The following is a 15,849-nucleotide window of genomic DNA, read 5'->3' as shown; positions in this document are numbered from 1 at the left end:
CCGCCGTGGTGCCGGATACGCGATGACATTTTTCACCCGGTCAGTAGGGGTGGTTACAAGACTGGCCTAGATACTTTTGATACAACAATGGAGACGTAAAAGACTGAGGAGATGTGTTTACGTTGTGATAGTAGTCAAACTGGAAAATTAATTCCGGAATTGATGTTTTTAGAAGACCAATCGCAGCCCTTGCCATCTCCGTTGTCACCTGGCGGAGAAGACTCCAACAGGCTCTCTGGTGACGAAGAGGGCCCTCCGTAACCGACGTAGAGCACTTTACGCTGGAGTAATAATTGGGCTTAACAGACACTACAGCATTTAATCTTTGTCTCTCCGACTCCACAGAAACGTGCAAAGGGCCAGTTCTTATTCTTCAAGGTGTGCGAGCACCTCAATCTGCTGGAAAAAGATTACTTTGGGCTAACATACAAGGACAACCATGAGCAGATGGTATGTATCTGTACACACACATACACAGGACATACTGTGTGTCTAATAAGTCAGTTATGTGAACTGCAGACATGTGGGTCTGGATAGTGTCTCATGCAGTTTTGTGACTGTCCTGTGTGTTCATCTTCTGTTTACTCACTACTCCACAGAGCTGGTTGGATCCCATGAAGGAAATCAAGAGGCAGATCCGCAGTAAGTTTTACGTTTAAATCGCTCTCTTGCTTTTTCATCCATCCATCCGTCCGTCCGTCCATGTTGTGCAAGGTGTTGCACATAATAACCAAAAGACAATAGATAAATACATATTAAATGAATGAAAGGGATCACATATCCTCTCGTACTGCTGGAAAAACAAGCCCCCTTTACAATAAAGCCAAACAAAATCATAGACATCTGACACCAAACAGCAGCAGTATGGCAGCGTGTGCAGGGCTACCACTGACCGTGTGATTACTCTGCTTCATTATTCATCAATCTCTTTATCCCTTTTGTTGTTTCATAAATGTAGGGCAAGGTTACATGTTTTGTTTTAGGTTTTGCACGCAGCATATGTGTAAGACTGGGACAATTGGCCCCACTCCCTGGTTTTAGTCTATGGTTTGTCAGCATTTTGAAGTTCAGTATGTTTAGGATCAGAATGAAGATATTTCTGTACTCGGGGGAAGCAGGTTGGGGTTAGGGCACCATTTTTCAAAAATTCCACCCCTATTCTAGTAATACAATACATTTTTTTAACCCCTGCAGTCCTGAGTTCTCTCCTAAGTTGTTAAAAAGTAAGGTTCCCTAAAAACTAATGGCAACATCTGGAAAATGAACATGTGTCGCAGTGTTGCTCTGGAAATGATGTCATAATTTGTATCGCTTAACACATTACCACTCTTTAAAACCTATTGAAGTCGGGGTTTTTGGACCAGAGGAAATGGGGTCATTCACGGTGTGTATGAGGGTTTGCTATGATGGCACACAACCAAGTTTCAATCCTTATATAGAGTTAATGTTAGCATGAACCTCAGCATGGGAAGTTACTGCTAAACCTTTCATAACTCTCATATCAACAACATGTAATAGATTGCAATCAGATTCTTGTTTTCTTCTCATTAGTGTGGAATTATTTTCTGAACATTTCGAAGAAAACGCTCAACAAATCCACAACTTGACTGTCTTTTTTTTTGGTTCTTATTTCCTTCCTTGACATTACAGGTCAAATGGGTTTTAAAACATAGTATAAAACTTAGTCAGACGTTTAAGAGGAAGACGGAGAAGAAAAAACATATAATTTTGGCTCATAAAGTTTATTTTAGACTTAGTACATGTGAGCTAGTGATGCGAGGCTGTGTGTGGCTCCGTGTGGATCCGTGCACATCAGAGAATGTTGTGGTGAGTGTACATGCCTGTGTTTTTGTGGCTGTGTAGCTGTGTGCGCCTGTGGTTCATGGATGAGTGGTGGATGTCTGGGTACAAGTGTTCACTGGGTTCAATTTTTCTCCTTGTGTTTGAATGTTTGTACTGAGAGAGAGAGTGCAAAGGATTACACTATCATGTGTGCCTGTGATCATGTGAGTTGGAGGCCTCTGTGTGTGTCTGTCTGCGTGTGTGTGTGTATACTGACAAACCACGCCAATGTAGGACTGTTTTGCTCCAAACTTCTATCCGTGTACACTTGGCTGCCGCAGCTCTACAACACTACATAGTAAGCTTGGATAAACATAGATCCTCATAAGATTTTATGAGGGGGGGAATTATGATGGAAACATCAAGCAGCTGTTTGTGCTTTTATATACAGTGGACAATTAGGGGGAAAAAGCATTTATCACCTGTAAGATTGGAGTTTTATAGGTACAAAAATACATTGTCAAATAAAATTCCACACACTCCTGAAGTTGTTTCTATGGCAAGCTTGGTGTGTGGTTAGTTTCTGTGGTTAAATCTTTTATGTATTCTATGGGTATCATGATGCTCTTTTAGCACAGATTGGTCTGTCATTTTTAGACTTGTCTTGTCCAGGATCATTGTTTTCATGTCATGGCACATTGTTTAATTTACATTTCCCGTTCCATATATTCAAATTTAAAGGGGACATATTATGCAAAATCAAATTTTTAATAATTTAAATCCTTAAATTTGGGACTCTGAAGGCCCTATCGGCAAAGTGTGAAAAAAGATGACTCACTCATGTTTTTGTGGTCCTCCTCAGTCTAAGTACAGGAGATAAAACACACGATGTTGACTTCCACACTCACTGGGATGTCACAATGCGCTAAATTCCTGGAATTGCTGTCTCGTGGAGCTCCGCTTTGTCCGTAAAACACCACAGTGTAGCACAGAGTTCTACACAAATTTTCAGCCTCAGGATTTATCTGTCCAGTGGATACATGTAGACCCTGCAAATGATCACTTAAGTTTCCTTTTACTTTTTTTAAGGTGGACCTACTAAACCGAGCGTTATGAGCAGGGCTGTTTTGGCAGGGTGATTGAACTGCTGTGGTGCTTCATGCTTATTAACATGTAGTCGTGCTACAATGGCTGAAACCACAACACTGTTTTTTTTCCCCCACGTCTTGCACACTGGACCTTTAAGTATACTTTAAAAATTAGAAGAAAAACATGCTCATGTTTATATATTAGTTCATAAAAAGATACTAAATATCTTGAAGATAAGGAGAAATGACAAGGACAGATGAAGAAACAAATGTGTTCATCAGGTGATTTTAAAAAGTTGGTGAAAATGTGAGCATACTTGAGAAGAAGGTGGTGGGGGAGGATTATGAAAGAACACTGACCCCAATTAGTTGGAAAGTGTGATGTCAGAATGAGATGGGAATTTGGATTTTAAAAGGTGTGCTGCTGTATTAAGTGAGATCATATCATGCATGGAAACTGTCTGCAACTGCCAGGCCTCGAGCAGAGCAAGTGTGACTCAAGCAGAGCAAGTAAAAGTTCCTTCTTAGATTCCACTGTTCCAGATAATGGGAACAAGATTGTCTTTGCTCTCTTGATGTCATGCTTAATTTCTCTGGAGGCTGAGCAGAAACGCTGAAGCTTCTCTCTTCAGTCCGGTCCGTGGACCTCTGCAGGACATGTGGCTGTTGTTAATGTTTAACAGCAGCACTCATGTTCTTCACATAATCAAACTAACCCCAGGGTGTCTCACCTATCTGATACGATCCGTGTCATTATATGCATTTTTAGCCAATCCAGTCGAAATGCTGGATTTGAGAACTACAGAGGCACATGTTCTGATTTTTGTTGCTTTTACACAAAAGTAAAGACATCTGAACTTGATTTAAACTGGATTTCAAATCATCATTGTTAACCTACTGTTACACAAGCAGCGCTGGAACATTGTGTGGCATAAAATCCATTATGTCTAAATCGATTTAGAAAAAACACTAGGTGAAGAAATGATGAATAGAAACAGAAAATATAGAGGGAGTGGAGTTATTTTAACCAGGATGTTAGTGAGAGAGTGTCTTATTGTGTTGAATGTCTCTCTGTACATATAATCTATAGATTGTGAGGAAGAATGATGGGTAGTTCGTGGTAGTGCAGAAAGACATAACGGTCACAAGAGAATCAGAACACTTAGCGCTGAAAGAAGAAGACATACAAACTCAATCTCACGTCCAGACATGTCTCATGTCTACACTTAACATACGTCGATATTCACTCACCATCACACACAAACACACACAGTGAGAGCGGGAATCGCTGCACTTGATATTTGTTGTTATTTTATGTGTACATTTAGAAACATAATGTCATTTATTGGTAGAAATAATACATATTTTACACTGCACATCGTTCCATCCTGTGTCAGTGTGGTTTTATTGCTGCGTGTCTCCTTGCACGTTTTATGTTTGCGAGTGTGTGTACACATTGATGTGTCCATGACCTTGGGGGGAGAATATGGTCGTGACTTGACGTCAGCTTCTCTCCCAATTGAATTTTCCAGACGATGTGATCTCCATGTTTTATCGAGTGCGTGTGTGTGTAGTTGTTGGGTGGAGATAGGAAGGGTGGAAGCGATGGCAACATGGCGTCCTGCAGTAATGAGAACAGGAAATTGGAACCAAGCGGAGATTGAAATGAAATTAGTCCAAACCCCGAAAGGAAACCATGAGACGCTATCGTGAAGCCGTTAGTGATGTTTTTGTTTTGGATGAGCAGCGGGGTTTATGAGATTTGTGAAGTTCATAAAGGAGAAATGGTTTAACCTATCTTTGTTTCTGCAGGTAACAACTGGCAGTTTGCATTCAACGTCAAGTTCTACCCTCCTGACCCTTCACTGCTCACTGAAGACATTACCAGGTACACACACACACACACATGTCAGAGATGCTACCATTGTTTACTAAAGTCTGCTTTTTTATGGCTATTCGGGAAAGAGATCAAGATGGTTAACACAGTATTTAGTTTTTGTTATGGTTAGTGTCAAGAAACCACTTCCACATTTACAATGACACTGTTTGACATTGATATGGAGCAGTGTTCCTGGTTACCTGATGAATGGAATTCTTATTTGTCTCCTTTTAGGTCTGTTTTTAGTCTCCACTGGCCACAGAGCTAAAATATGACACACTTGTTAGGATTTTTTTCCTGCTGTTTATTTCTCAGTTTGTCACTACCTTTTGTCTGTAGAGTCGGTTTAGTTGTTGGCATTAATGTGGGGTTCACTTTATCAGAGCCTGTTAATACATATGCAGACCCACACACAGGCATGCTCCAAGCACACAGCATTTAGGGTGAAGTGTATGTCTAATGGAGCGAGCAGCTTCTCTGATGGTTGTAGCCAAAGGCTAAATAAGGACACAATAACACACACAGGACACTTGCTACCTGCCACCTACCATTGTCCTATGCTGCATGGCCCCTACACCTTCGTTTCGTAATATATAACATATGTTTACCAATCAAAATGTTCTGTATAGGCTCAGATTATCTTTTGCCAAAAACTGATTTTACCTTTACCTTCTGACTAAAATATTATACCTGCCTCAAAATGATTAAATTAAATGCTTGAGTGTTACATTTAACTCAAGATTATTGTGATTAGTCCTTTATACCTGTAAAGGTCCATTACATCAAATCAAATGCTTGGGTTTTTTTTTTTACCTGCCAAAGTGTGATTACATCTCCTACCTAGCAGCTTAATGTTTATTTCTTCCTCCAGATTACTTAACTTCATGTTTTATTGTTTTATTTGACAGATTACAGTTAATTTAGTTTATTTTAGATGTTGAATTACCTCTTAAGTGCCAGTATCACCAACAAAATGCAATTTTTCACATGCCAAAAAGTGATCACTGCAACTAACGATTATTTCCGTTATCGGTCTGTCAATTATTTTCTCAATTAATCAATTAATCGCTTGGTCCATAAAGTCTCATTGTTAAAAAATGTTGATCAGTGTTCGTCAAACCTGGAAATGACGATGTTCTTGCAATGTCTTGTTTTGTCCACAAACCAAAATGATTCAGTTTTAATAATTTCTTTGTTATTGTGGCGCAAAGAAACAGAGAAAATAGTCACATTTAAGAAGCTAAAACAATCAGAAATCTTGTTTTTAATAATGAAATAAGCTTCAAACCGATTAATCATTATCAAAATAGTTGACGATTAATAATCAATTAATTGTTTCACCTCTACTAGCTTCTGATTGTGAGTTTGTTTCCTCCTCAAAATAACCCTAACTTTAATGGTTGAAAGTTCTGTTTGACAGATCATGGCCCACTTATTTTCTTCTATAGCTTAAGATTTGTGTACAACTCATACAATGCAGTCCTGCTGTGTGATTAAAAGGGTACTTCTGCCTTAAAATGTATTACTCTCGTGACAGTTATACGTATTTAACACACTGGAGCCCACTCAACTATTTTTTTGGCCACATAAATACTGCACTCTGTGTTTTTCTCCACTGAAGAGAAAACACTCTCACTGGATGACTGAGATTTAAGCCCGCAGTGCTCGCCCTGCTTAAGTGACCTTGGATTCTTTGTGGCCAGGCTATTGCATTTTTACCAGCAACCTGAGGTGTCAGAATAAGTCTTTCACACAAGCTTCATTCACATGATGAATTCTCCCATGAAGGTTTCACGCGGAGGATAGCTTTCTCTGTCGTGAACCCGCAAAACCACTGGACAGTTCACTAACTGCAAATGTACATGTTATGCAATGGGTTTTTGATGGTGAGAATTAGACATCAGGTTATTCCAACATACCAGTGTACCCACCCGTTTGGCTACATGGTTAGTGTTTCCTGCTATTCATCCACAAAATCAATCTTTTTCCCCATTTCTTGCTCTCGTAGGTACCTGCTGTGTTTGCAGCTTCGCGAAGACATCGCTTCTGGTCGACTGCCTTGCTCATTCGTCACTCATGCTCTGCTGGGTTCATACACATTGCAGGTAAAGTGCTCAAATCTGTGCTCCTGAAGGCTCTCGTGTAGGCAGTAAAGGAGCTACCAAGTGTACAGTGTCATGATTTATCTCAGCATTGGCTAATTGACTTTTATTGGTTTGCAGGCAGAAATCGGTGACTATGAACCCGATCAGCCTCGACCAGTGGACTTCATGAGCCAGCTGAATTTTGCGCCCAGTCAGAACAAAGAGATGGAGGAGAAGATACTGGAACTCCACAAGTCTCACAGGTAAGCAAGGATTCAGTGATTCTGTAACTAATCTTTACCCACATGATATGTAGTCTGAACATTATGGATTTACGCCACTGTTCTTAATATTTCTCCTTTGAATGTGATTAGGGGGATGACACCAGCTCAGGCTGACGCACAGTTTTTAGAAAATGCCAAGAAACTGTCCATGTATGGAGTAGACCTGCACCATGCTAAGGTACAAATTACCCTCTCTGCTCTGCTTTGCTGTGTCTGGAGATTAACAGAGTTTCTTAGATGTGGGTTTCTGCATGTTGCTGTCACTGTATCTGCGTGTGTGAATGTGTGTCAGCTGTACAAACATTAAGGGGGAATCATTGCCATGGTTACACAGCAAGTCTCTCTCTCTCTCTCTCTCTCTCTCTCTCTCTCTGGGATAGCATGTCAACTGCGGAGAGTGTGCATTTTTCCATGTGTATGTTTTTGTGTCTTTGTACAACATGGGCAGAAAAGATGGGTAAATGTGCTCTAGAGCAAAAGGAGGAGTCCTTAAATAGAAGGACAGGAAATGAGATTGAAGACATGGAAAAGAGGCAAAGGAATGGGAGGGGGAGGGGGCAGATGTAGTGAGAGTGAAATGGGGACAGATCCTTTAAAGATTGAAAAATGGTGAGTCCCCTTTAAGGGTATGCTCCACTTGTTTGTAACACAGACACAGAATGCCAGTGGAGAAGAGGAGAGCAGTGTTTGAAATGTTGAAAATGTTTTTTCATGGCATACCAAAGATGTGGGAATTCAAACAGGAGACCTGTTTCAGACTTGGAACGTTAATTTGTGCAGTTTTCATAGTATAAAAATCCAAAGGTAGACCTTTTTGAAGAAAGAAGCAGATTATCAGACATTTGGACAAATACGTTTTTGATTTAATTTCATCAACTGATTTATTGTAGAGCTTATTATTATTATAGACACAGCTTTGGGCATATTTTAAAAATAAAAAGCATACAAGACAAACAAGGTAAATGTGTTTTTGGTCTGATTTCATAAACAAATAATAATAAATAAGAATATTCAAACTTACTGAGATGAAATTAGGCTCATATATCTCAACTTCACAGAGATAAAATCTCATGGTAAAAAGGTTACTGAAAAAGGCACAAAAGTTCATCAGCATTATACATAAATGGGAAATACTAATAATCAAATTTTTAAAGCTATTTTAAAAAAGTAGGGAAATGAGGAACTTGGAATAAATAAATACAAACCTTTCTGAGTGTAATGTACCATGTTGCGTATGGTGTCATTATTTTCAGATGACTGTTAACAGCCTGATGAAGATTCATTGGTTTAGCAGCAGCAAAAACATAGTAAAGCAGGTCCCACTATGCAAACATTGTAGTTTATTAGGTAATGGCAGCAGGAACAAAATAGCTGCATACAATTTTTATTAGGTTTAGGTTTTTATAGGTAAATGCACTTGTTTTTACGGGGTTATTGAATGCACTAAAAATTCAGACCGTGATGTCCAGTAGAGTGGGTCAAAATCGACCTTTATTACATCATCCATTTAATAACCTTGTTATATAATGTCGAATAAATGGAGCATCGACAACAGATGGTTGGCGTTAGCTTTTAAAACCGGGGCGCTCTCTTCCAAAGTGACTAAGACTTGTCTTGCTTCAATCATTGAAAAGTCATTATTTGGTCTCGAAACAACAGAATAAGAGTGAAGGGGGGGAGAAAAAAAAACTACATCTGCTCTGTTAGAGTTACCCGGAGTGTTTCAGCACAAGTCCGGAAATCGATTACTCTCTAAAAGCACGCCAAGGCCATGTGACATGTGTGCTTGTCCCAGTAAAACTGTCCATTATCAGCATATTGCTTCCTCCATTAGTTCAACAAATTTTTCCTGTGTTTATTCACCACTGTAATCAATATGGCCCTTACCATCACCAGATGGATTTGGACTTAAAAGCTTTGTCAGTGAGTTAGTCTGCACCGTTACTGTACTAATGACAGTGATTATGCATGTGGTAATTGGGTTACTATTGACCTGAAGCAGACTACTTTAGGAATCAATCAATGTGCCGGATCGGCCTTAGTCGACCAAACGGGCAGGTACATTCAAATGTTTCATGGAGATTTATTCATAATTTCACAATAAATATATCTTGTGTACATTTTTCATTTGCCTCCCGCAGGATTCTGAGGGTGTGGACATCATGCTAGGTGTGTGTGCCAACGGACTCCTGGTTTACAAAGACAGACTCCGGATAAATCGCTTCGCTTGGCCCAAAATACTCAAGATCTCATACAAGAGGAACAACTTCTACATTAAGATCAGACCAGGAGAGGTTTGTACCCCTGCACATGCACACATGTACAGAGTAAACACAGTGTGTGCTGTGGATAGTATTTACTCAGTCCTGCACATAAGAGCAGACACCAGTCTGTTTGCTGTTAACAAAACAGAACACACATCATTAGCATTTTGTATAGCGGAGAAGATGTCATCATTTTGATTTCTCATTTGTCTCTTTGCTAGACGGAGCAGTTTGAGAGCACAGTGGGATTCAAACTGCAGAATCATCGATCTGCCAAGCGGCTGTGGAAAGTCTGCGTGGAGAATCACAGTTTCTTCAGGTAGAACTCTTAACATATATGTATTTTATATTATACATGGACTTCAGAGATTCACAGTCTCTGAAGTCGAGGCTACAGAGAATAATGTTCAGTGAAGTAACCAGTGTTTTATCAGTCTTATTAAGGCTACGTTTACACTAGCTGGATATTTTTAAAAACTGATATTTTCTCCCCTCCATTTTCCAAAATAACTTTGTGCACATCGTTTTCAAATTTTTTTTTCCATTTATATTAACCCGCATAAATATGCTGTCGAGATTCATCATAACTACGCCAAGCCTGTTGGCGGCAGTGTAGGAAGAAGGAGAAAGCCATACAAGCCAATCAGAATGTATGGACGTAACTATACAAGTGACAGAAGCAATGATCGCGACATTCCAAAATCGTCACGCCACTCCTCCGGGACAATAACCTCGTTCTCAGCAGTCCCCCTAGGTCGGACCCAAAACCGGCGATGCTGACGGTGACGGTGACTCCGTTTTTCTCTGTAAAAACAGAGTTTTCCAAAATCTCTGCTTTTGCCGGAGTTTTTAGAAAGAATCGCCGTTTGTGTGTAAACGAAAGGCACAAACGCAGGGGAAAGTCTCCGTTTTTAAAAATACTCGTGCTAGTGTAAACGTAGCCTAAGAGTCTTTGTGTCAGTGATTCTTTTAGTTTTTAACTGATTTGATCCCTGAGGGCAAAACATGCACACCAAAACACATGCACCAGATTGAGCATTGTTGTGTTTCTAGTTGCCGTGAGTGTGTTTACGTGATCGAAAGAGGGAAGGGACGAGGGAGTAAGCTTCAATATCCTGTTGAAGGAAACTATGTAGTCTTCCTTCTGGATCTACGACTGAAACTATTTCATTTTATTTAAGTAAAAAACAAGTTTCAAAGTCATGCTACCCAAATAATCTCAGCTTCATTGTCTCTTTCTGTGTCTCTTGTTGTAGGTTAAATGCACCAGAACCTCCAACCAAGCCCAAGTTTCTGACTCTGGGCTCCAAGTTCCGCTACAGCGGTCGAACCCAGTCCCAGACCCGCATGGCCAGCTCCCTCATAGACCGCCCGGCGCCCTGCTTTGAACGCACCTCATCGAAACGCATCAGCCGCAGTCTGGACGGAGGTGACTTGCACATGCACGACACTTTACAAAAGTGACACTGAAAACATGCCGTTCCGGCTTCAATCTCTTCACAGAATTCTTAATGAATGAATAGACAGATGGAAAGAGGAATGGAAGGAATGATGACCAAGTGGAACTGGGGTCATGGATGGAAGGATTACTAGGGTGCGAGTGTGTGTGTGTCTGTGTGTAGAATGCTCAGACCAACCAGATACAGGAAATAGCTGCAGCATGTGTTTCCTGTCACACAGAGAAAAACGGAGAGCAAGAAAGAAATGAGAAGAGAGAGAATGCATTTGTTAGAGAAAGTCCTTTTATGAAAGACGTAGAATATGTCAAGCATGGATCATAAAACTCTTATAATTTGGCCTGAGCAAACACAAAAAACAACAACACAGTGTTACAGTTGTAGCCTATAAGAGCAGTCTTATTTTTCGATCTGTACTCTTTCATGTTGTTGTGAATTTGACAGGATCACAGTGTTTTTAAATGAGCCATTTCCGCAGTGTCATTGTCTTTGGGAGACAGAGGACACGCTTTGCTGTGGTTTTTCCAGATTTTGCTAAATGATCCCATGTTTATGTTCATGCAGCTGTGTCGTTTCTCTCTATGATCTAATGGTTTCTTCCACTGCCCTATGGTGTCCCCTGCTGGACATGTTAGTCCACTGCAAAAAAGCGATAACATTTGGTTAATTCATTTATTCTGGCAATAGTTATTATTGTATGAATTCCTTGACCCTGTCAGGACCAGTAATCTTCATGGATTTTTCAGGATCAAGTTTAAGGCGTAATTTTGTGGTTGGGTTATGGTTAGGTATGAACTGGTTATGGTTAGGATAAGGGATAATGCTTTGGGTAGGCTATCCAAATGAATGGAAGTCAATGCCTTGTTCTCAGAAAAATGAATGTGCAAACCTGTATGAATGTGCGAGTGAAAAAAGAATACTATATACTGAACATGACAATTATGAATCACCAAATCTATGTGCTTTGAACTGGTTAAAGGTTATATCTGCAAGAGCCACTATATTCTCTGAGAAGTTGACTTTCATGGGGTATAATATGGAAACATTTGTTTTTCTTTCTTTTAGCACCAATGATCAGCATAACTGAGGCTGGCAGGGACTCGGCTGAGAATGGACGTGAACACCGCCTGGATGACTCTAAGGTGTGTGCATGAGTGTGTGTGTGTGTGTGTGTGTTAAGAGAACATTTTAGTCAGTGGTATAGTGATTTGGAGCCACATTGTCCCACAGGAACAACTGCTGTGTCAGAGAGAGGAAGATTATTTATATCGGGGGCTAAAAGACATCAATATTTAACAATCAATTTTAACTTTCTCAGCATCAAGTGAATCATATCATAGATTACATACAGTCATTCTTAGAGGTTGGGTTACATTTTTAATTAAATTTGTTTTGTAGTATGTAATATATATACATGGGAGGAACTATAACCTCTATATTGAGTGTTATGCCAAGAAGAAAATGTGTAACTGTGGACACATAGCAAGTTGTTGCTTGATTCTGGGTGGTAATAGTGAAGCAGGTTTGGTATTATTATACCAAGTCAATGATTCATGAACATGACGCTCAAATTATAGGCTGCCAGTAAATAATAATTGGAATTAGAACTTAAATAAAAAGTATGAAACTGTTTTCTCCTGACAGAATTATAACTTGCTCTCATCGTATCAGGACGGCTCAGTTAATTTGATGTGGTGCCTGCTGGTCTGAAATCACAGACACTAGGTCTTGCACTTGTGCCGTTTGTTTTTTTTAGGTGTTTAACTTTTTTTTTCCTACAAGGTGGAATTCTCCAAAGAACAGAAGGCAGCCAAGTTTGATCTTTTATCTCCTTAATAAGTGCATATGTATGTAAAAGAGGACTAAACTGACATCATTTTAGTGAAACTGAGGACATCTCTTCTCACAGGTCCTTAATGAAGCGTCTATGTCCACTAGCAAGACAGTGTCCATTCTGCTATATCCAGCACTATAATATAGCATAATATGGATCACTATTGTACGCTACGCATGCCTCTCGTTTCACCCCCTCCCACTTCCCCCTTTTTTCTCCGCCTCCTCCTCGCTCACACCCCAGCACTGTGGATCCCGGTCTCTATCTTAACCCTCGTTTTAAAGCCCCCGTTGACACCGTTTCTGCACACAGTTGTATTCTTGCTTATGCTGTGTTCACTCTTACCACCTATTGTGGTGTGCTGTGCACTGACTAATGTTATGTCTTTTCCCCCCCTTCTCTCTTTTTTCCTTCACACATTGTTGTTGTTTTCACTCCTCTCTTGCATGCATGCCATCATTTTTGGTATAATTTCATGACAACAAAAAATGGAATTACTTTTTTTCATCCTATTTTCCGTATTTTACGTCCCTGCTGCTTGCTCCCACGCTGTGTGAATATGTGTCCCACCCCCTCTGTATCTCCCTCACTCTGGTTTTATTATATTCTTCTTCCACTCCTTTTCTGCGCTCATCTTCCTTCAGCAGTCGATCTTCATGTTTCCTCTCTCCTTCTCCTCATCATCCTCACTCTCCTCCATCCCCCCATCCCACGACTCCATCTCTGAGCTTGACCGCGGCCTGTCAGACATCTCCGAAGACGACGACCTTATCGACGACGCGGCCGCCTCACGCTCGCCCTGGGCCCCTACCTCGTACACTTCCATCGCCTCTGAGGAGAATTTGACCGATCTCGAACACCTTGAACAAAACCTTCAAGCTTCTAACGCATTAACAAGCTCCCAAACGTTCACAGCAGAGGTTTGGGGAGCCGAGGAGAGCTGTGTGTCTGAAACCAGAGCTACATTAGGGGGCTGGTGGAGCTGGTTCTCTCTGAGAGGAGTGGTTAAATATTTTTCATTCATTCTGTGTTTTCTCTCGGCGGGGAAGAATGGAAAGATGTGTCAGCTTGTAAGGCCCTTTTCAGGATTAATAAACCAACTGAGCTCTTTGACCCTAAATGGGTTCAAGCTCATCGTCAAGTCGGCTGAGAAACTGAAGTTTTTTACCGTTATTCCCTCTCAAATTACGACACCCAGATTAAGTCAACATCTCACCAGTTTGGCAGTAAAGATGAATCAGTTTGTGACCTTTTTTAGTCATCGCCTCCCCACCAGGTTCACTAGTTTGGTTCCAGCTTGTCCTTTTCGCCCGACACAGCTGCGTTTGCCCTCGGTGTCGTCTTTGACCTGTCCTCTAACTGTCTCTTCCTTCTCCTCCCTCTCTTCTCTGCCCTCTTCCTCCTACTTGTTTTCCCTGCTGAATTTCTTCTCTCGCTCTAACCTGACTGCATCCGCGCATCGCTACCTCCTAAACCCTTCCCCTCTGTTTCTCCCTTGCCTGCTCGTCGTCTTCCTTTTGGTTGTGATGCTGACAGCGAGCCAGTCTATGGTCTTGGCTCTGATTTTAGCCACGCCCCTCGGTCTGACCCTGTGTTACCTCGAGAATGTGGTGTCCAGTCAGCGGAAGGCACTTTTGCCGGCGTTTAACGCGGAAAGGCCGAGCGATCAGGCCGAGGATCAGCTGGGCTCTGGTTTCAGCCAGCTGGCTTCTCCTTTCACACACACGCCTCCTCGCGTCAGACATCACGCGCACACGAGCGGTAGCTGGACACAAGAGATGTGCGATCCTGCTGCATAAACACACACACTCATATAACCCGATTTCCCACCCTCTTCCACCCCTCTGTGTGTGTAAACTTAATGTCTGTATCACCGCTCTACTTTAATCCCACAAACACCACCTTTACCTATTTTTTATTCCTGCACCCTGTCAACCCCACTGTATTGTTAATATTTAAGAACAAAGAATAGAATGAGGACATTTTTGTCAAATTATTTAAGAATTAGCAGAAGATAATCAGTGTTATAGAGAAACTATAACTATATTGTTGATATTATAATAATAGAAGAAAGGTATATGACCAGATGTAAATACCACACAGAGGCTGTGAAAGAGTATTTAAGTTTATTTGGGCAAAAAACAACAACGTGTAGAGCACATTGTGAGAGCTTTTCATATCTATAATCATTGTAATGAGATTAACGTCACGCTCGTCAGCTGATGTAACATAACCGTATTAACTGGTGAGTTGCACTTTTGACTGAAATGTCAGTTGCCGCGTTTTGCCTTTTGTAGCTCAGAGGAAGGATTAGTTGTAGATTAGATGTCGTAACTGTAGACGCAGATAAATATAAAAAAAACCGTAACCCTGATTATTACTGATGAATGTTATGAGTAAACAATGTTACACTAACTCTAATCCCTGAGGTTCAGGACTCTCCGCTAATTCCCAGTCTGCCTCTTATTTCAAGTAGATGTTTTTGTAGTGGCCATGTGGCGTTTTCTTCATAAATACTGTAGTAATCAAAAGAGAAGCTGGAAATAATACATGAATTACTGGATGTATTTACACTAGCGTTCAAAAGTTTGGGGTCACCTATACAATTTTGTTGTGTTTTTGATAAAAAGTCACACTTTTATTCATCAAAAGAGTTGCAAAATGAATGGAAAATAAAGTCAAGACATTGACAAGATTAGAAATAATGATTTTTATTCAAAATAATAACTTTGCTTTCGTCAAAGAACCAGCAAAACTGTTTTCAGCTGTGCCAACATCATTGCACAAGGGTTTTCAAGGGTTTTCTAATCATCCAATAGCCTTCTAACGCGATTGGCAAACACAATGTACCATTAGAACACTGGAAATGGGCCTCTGTACACCTATGTACATATTCCATTAAAAACCAGACGTCTGCAGCTAGAGTAGCTTGTATAGAATATAAAGTGTGTATTTCTGATTCATTAAATGTTGTATTCATTGATAAAAAGTGCTTTTCCTTCAAAAATAAGGACATTTCTATGTGACCCCAAACTTTTGTGTAAATGTGAAATGTGATCTCTGATAGATTCAGAAGATAAACCCAGTGTAGTATTTGATTAAAATGTTACTTTGGTGTTTAGGACCTGCACAGATGAATAATAGACAAAATAAATTGTTCACTTATAGGATATTTTG

General features: G+C 40.4%; 1 protein-coding gene across 3 annotated transcripts in view; it reads left to right on the top strand.

The window, feature by feature from the left end:
• epb41l2 (erythrocyte membrane protein band 4.1 like 2) overlaps window positions 1-15,849 on the top strand; it is a 52,073-nt gene that overhangs the window by 22,456 nt on the left and 13,768 nt on the right. For all 3 annotated transcript variants that reach the window (XM_083898730.1, XM_083898731.1, XM_083898729.1), the window contains exons 5-14: window positions 346-450; window positions 600-642; window positions 4,683-4,758; window positions 6,758-6,854; window positions 6,972-7,096; window positions 7,208-7,295; window positions 9,259-9,411; window positions 9,603-9,700; window positions 10,638-10,810; window positions 11,904-11,980. In XM_083898730.1, the coding sequence (XP_083754856.1) occupies window positions 346-450; window positions 600-642; window positions 4,683-4,758; window positions 6,758-6,854; window positions 6,972-7,096; window positions 7,208-7,295; window positions 9,259-9,411; window positions 9,603-9,700; window positions 10,638-10,810; window positions 11,904-11,980 (1,035 nt within the window). The remainder of the gene's footprint in view (window positions 1-345; window positions 451-599; window positions 643-4,682; window positions 4,759-6,757; window positions 6,855-6,971; window positions 7,097-7,207; window positions 7,296-9,258; window positions 9,412-9,602; window positions 9,701-10,637; window positions 10,811-11,903; window positions 11,981-15,849) is intronic.

This window comes from Microchirus variegatus (assembly GCF_963457635.1).
Source record: "Microchirus variegatus genome assembly, chromosome: 12".
Taxonomy (NCBI): Eukaryota; Metazoa; Chordata; class Actinopteri; order Pleuronectiformes; family Soleidae; genus Microchirus; species Microchirus variegatus.
Note: the sequence above shows the minus strand (reverse complement) of the source record. Positions and strands in the feature narration are given on the sequence as shown.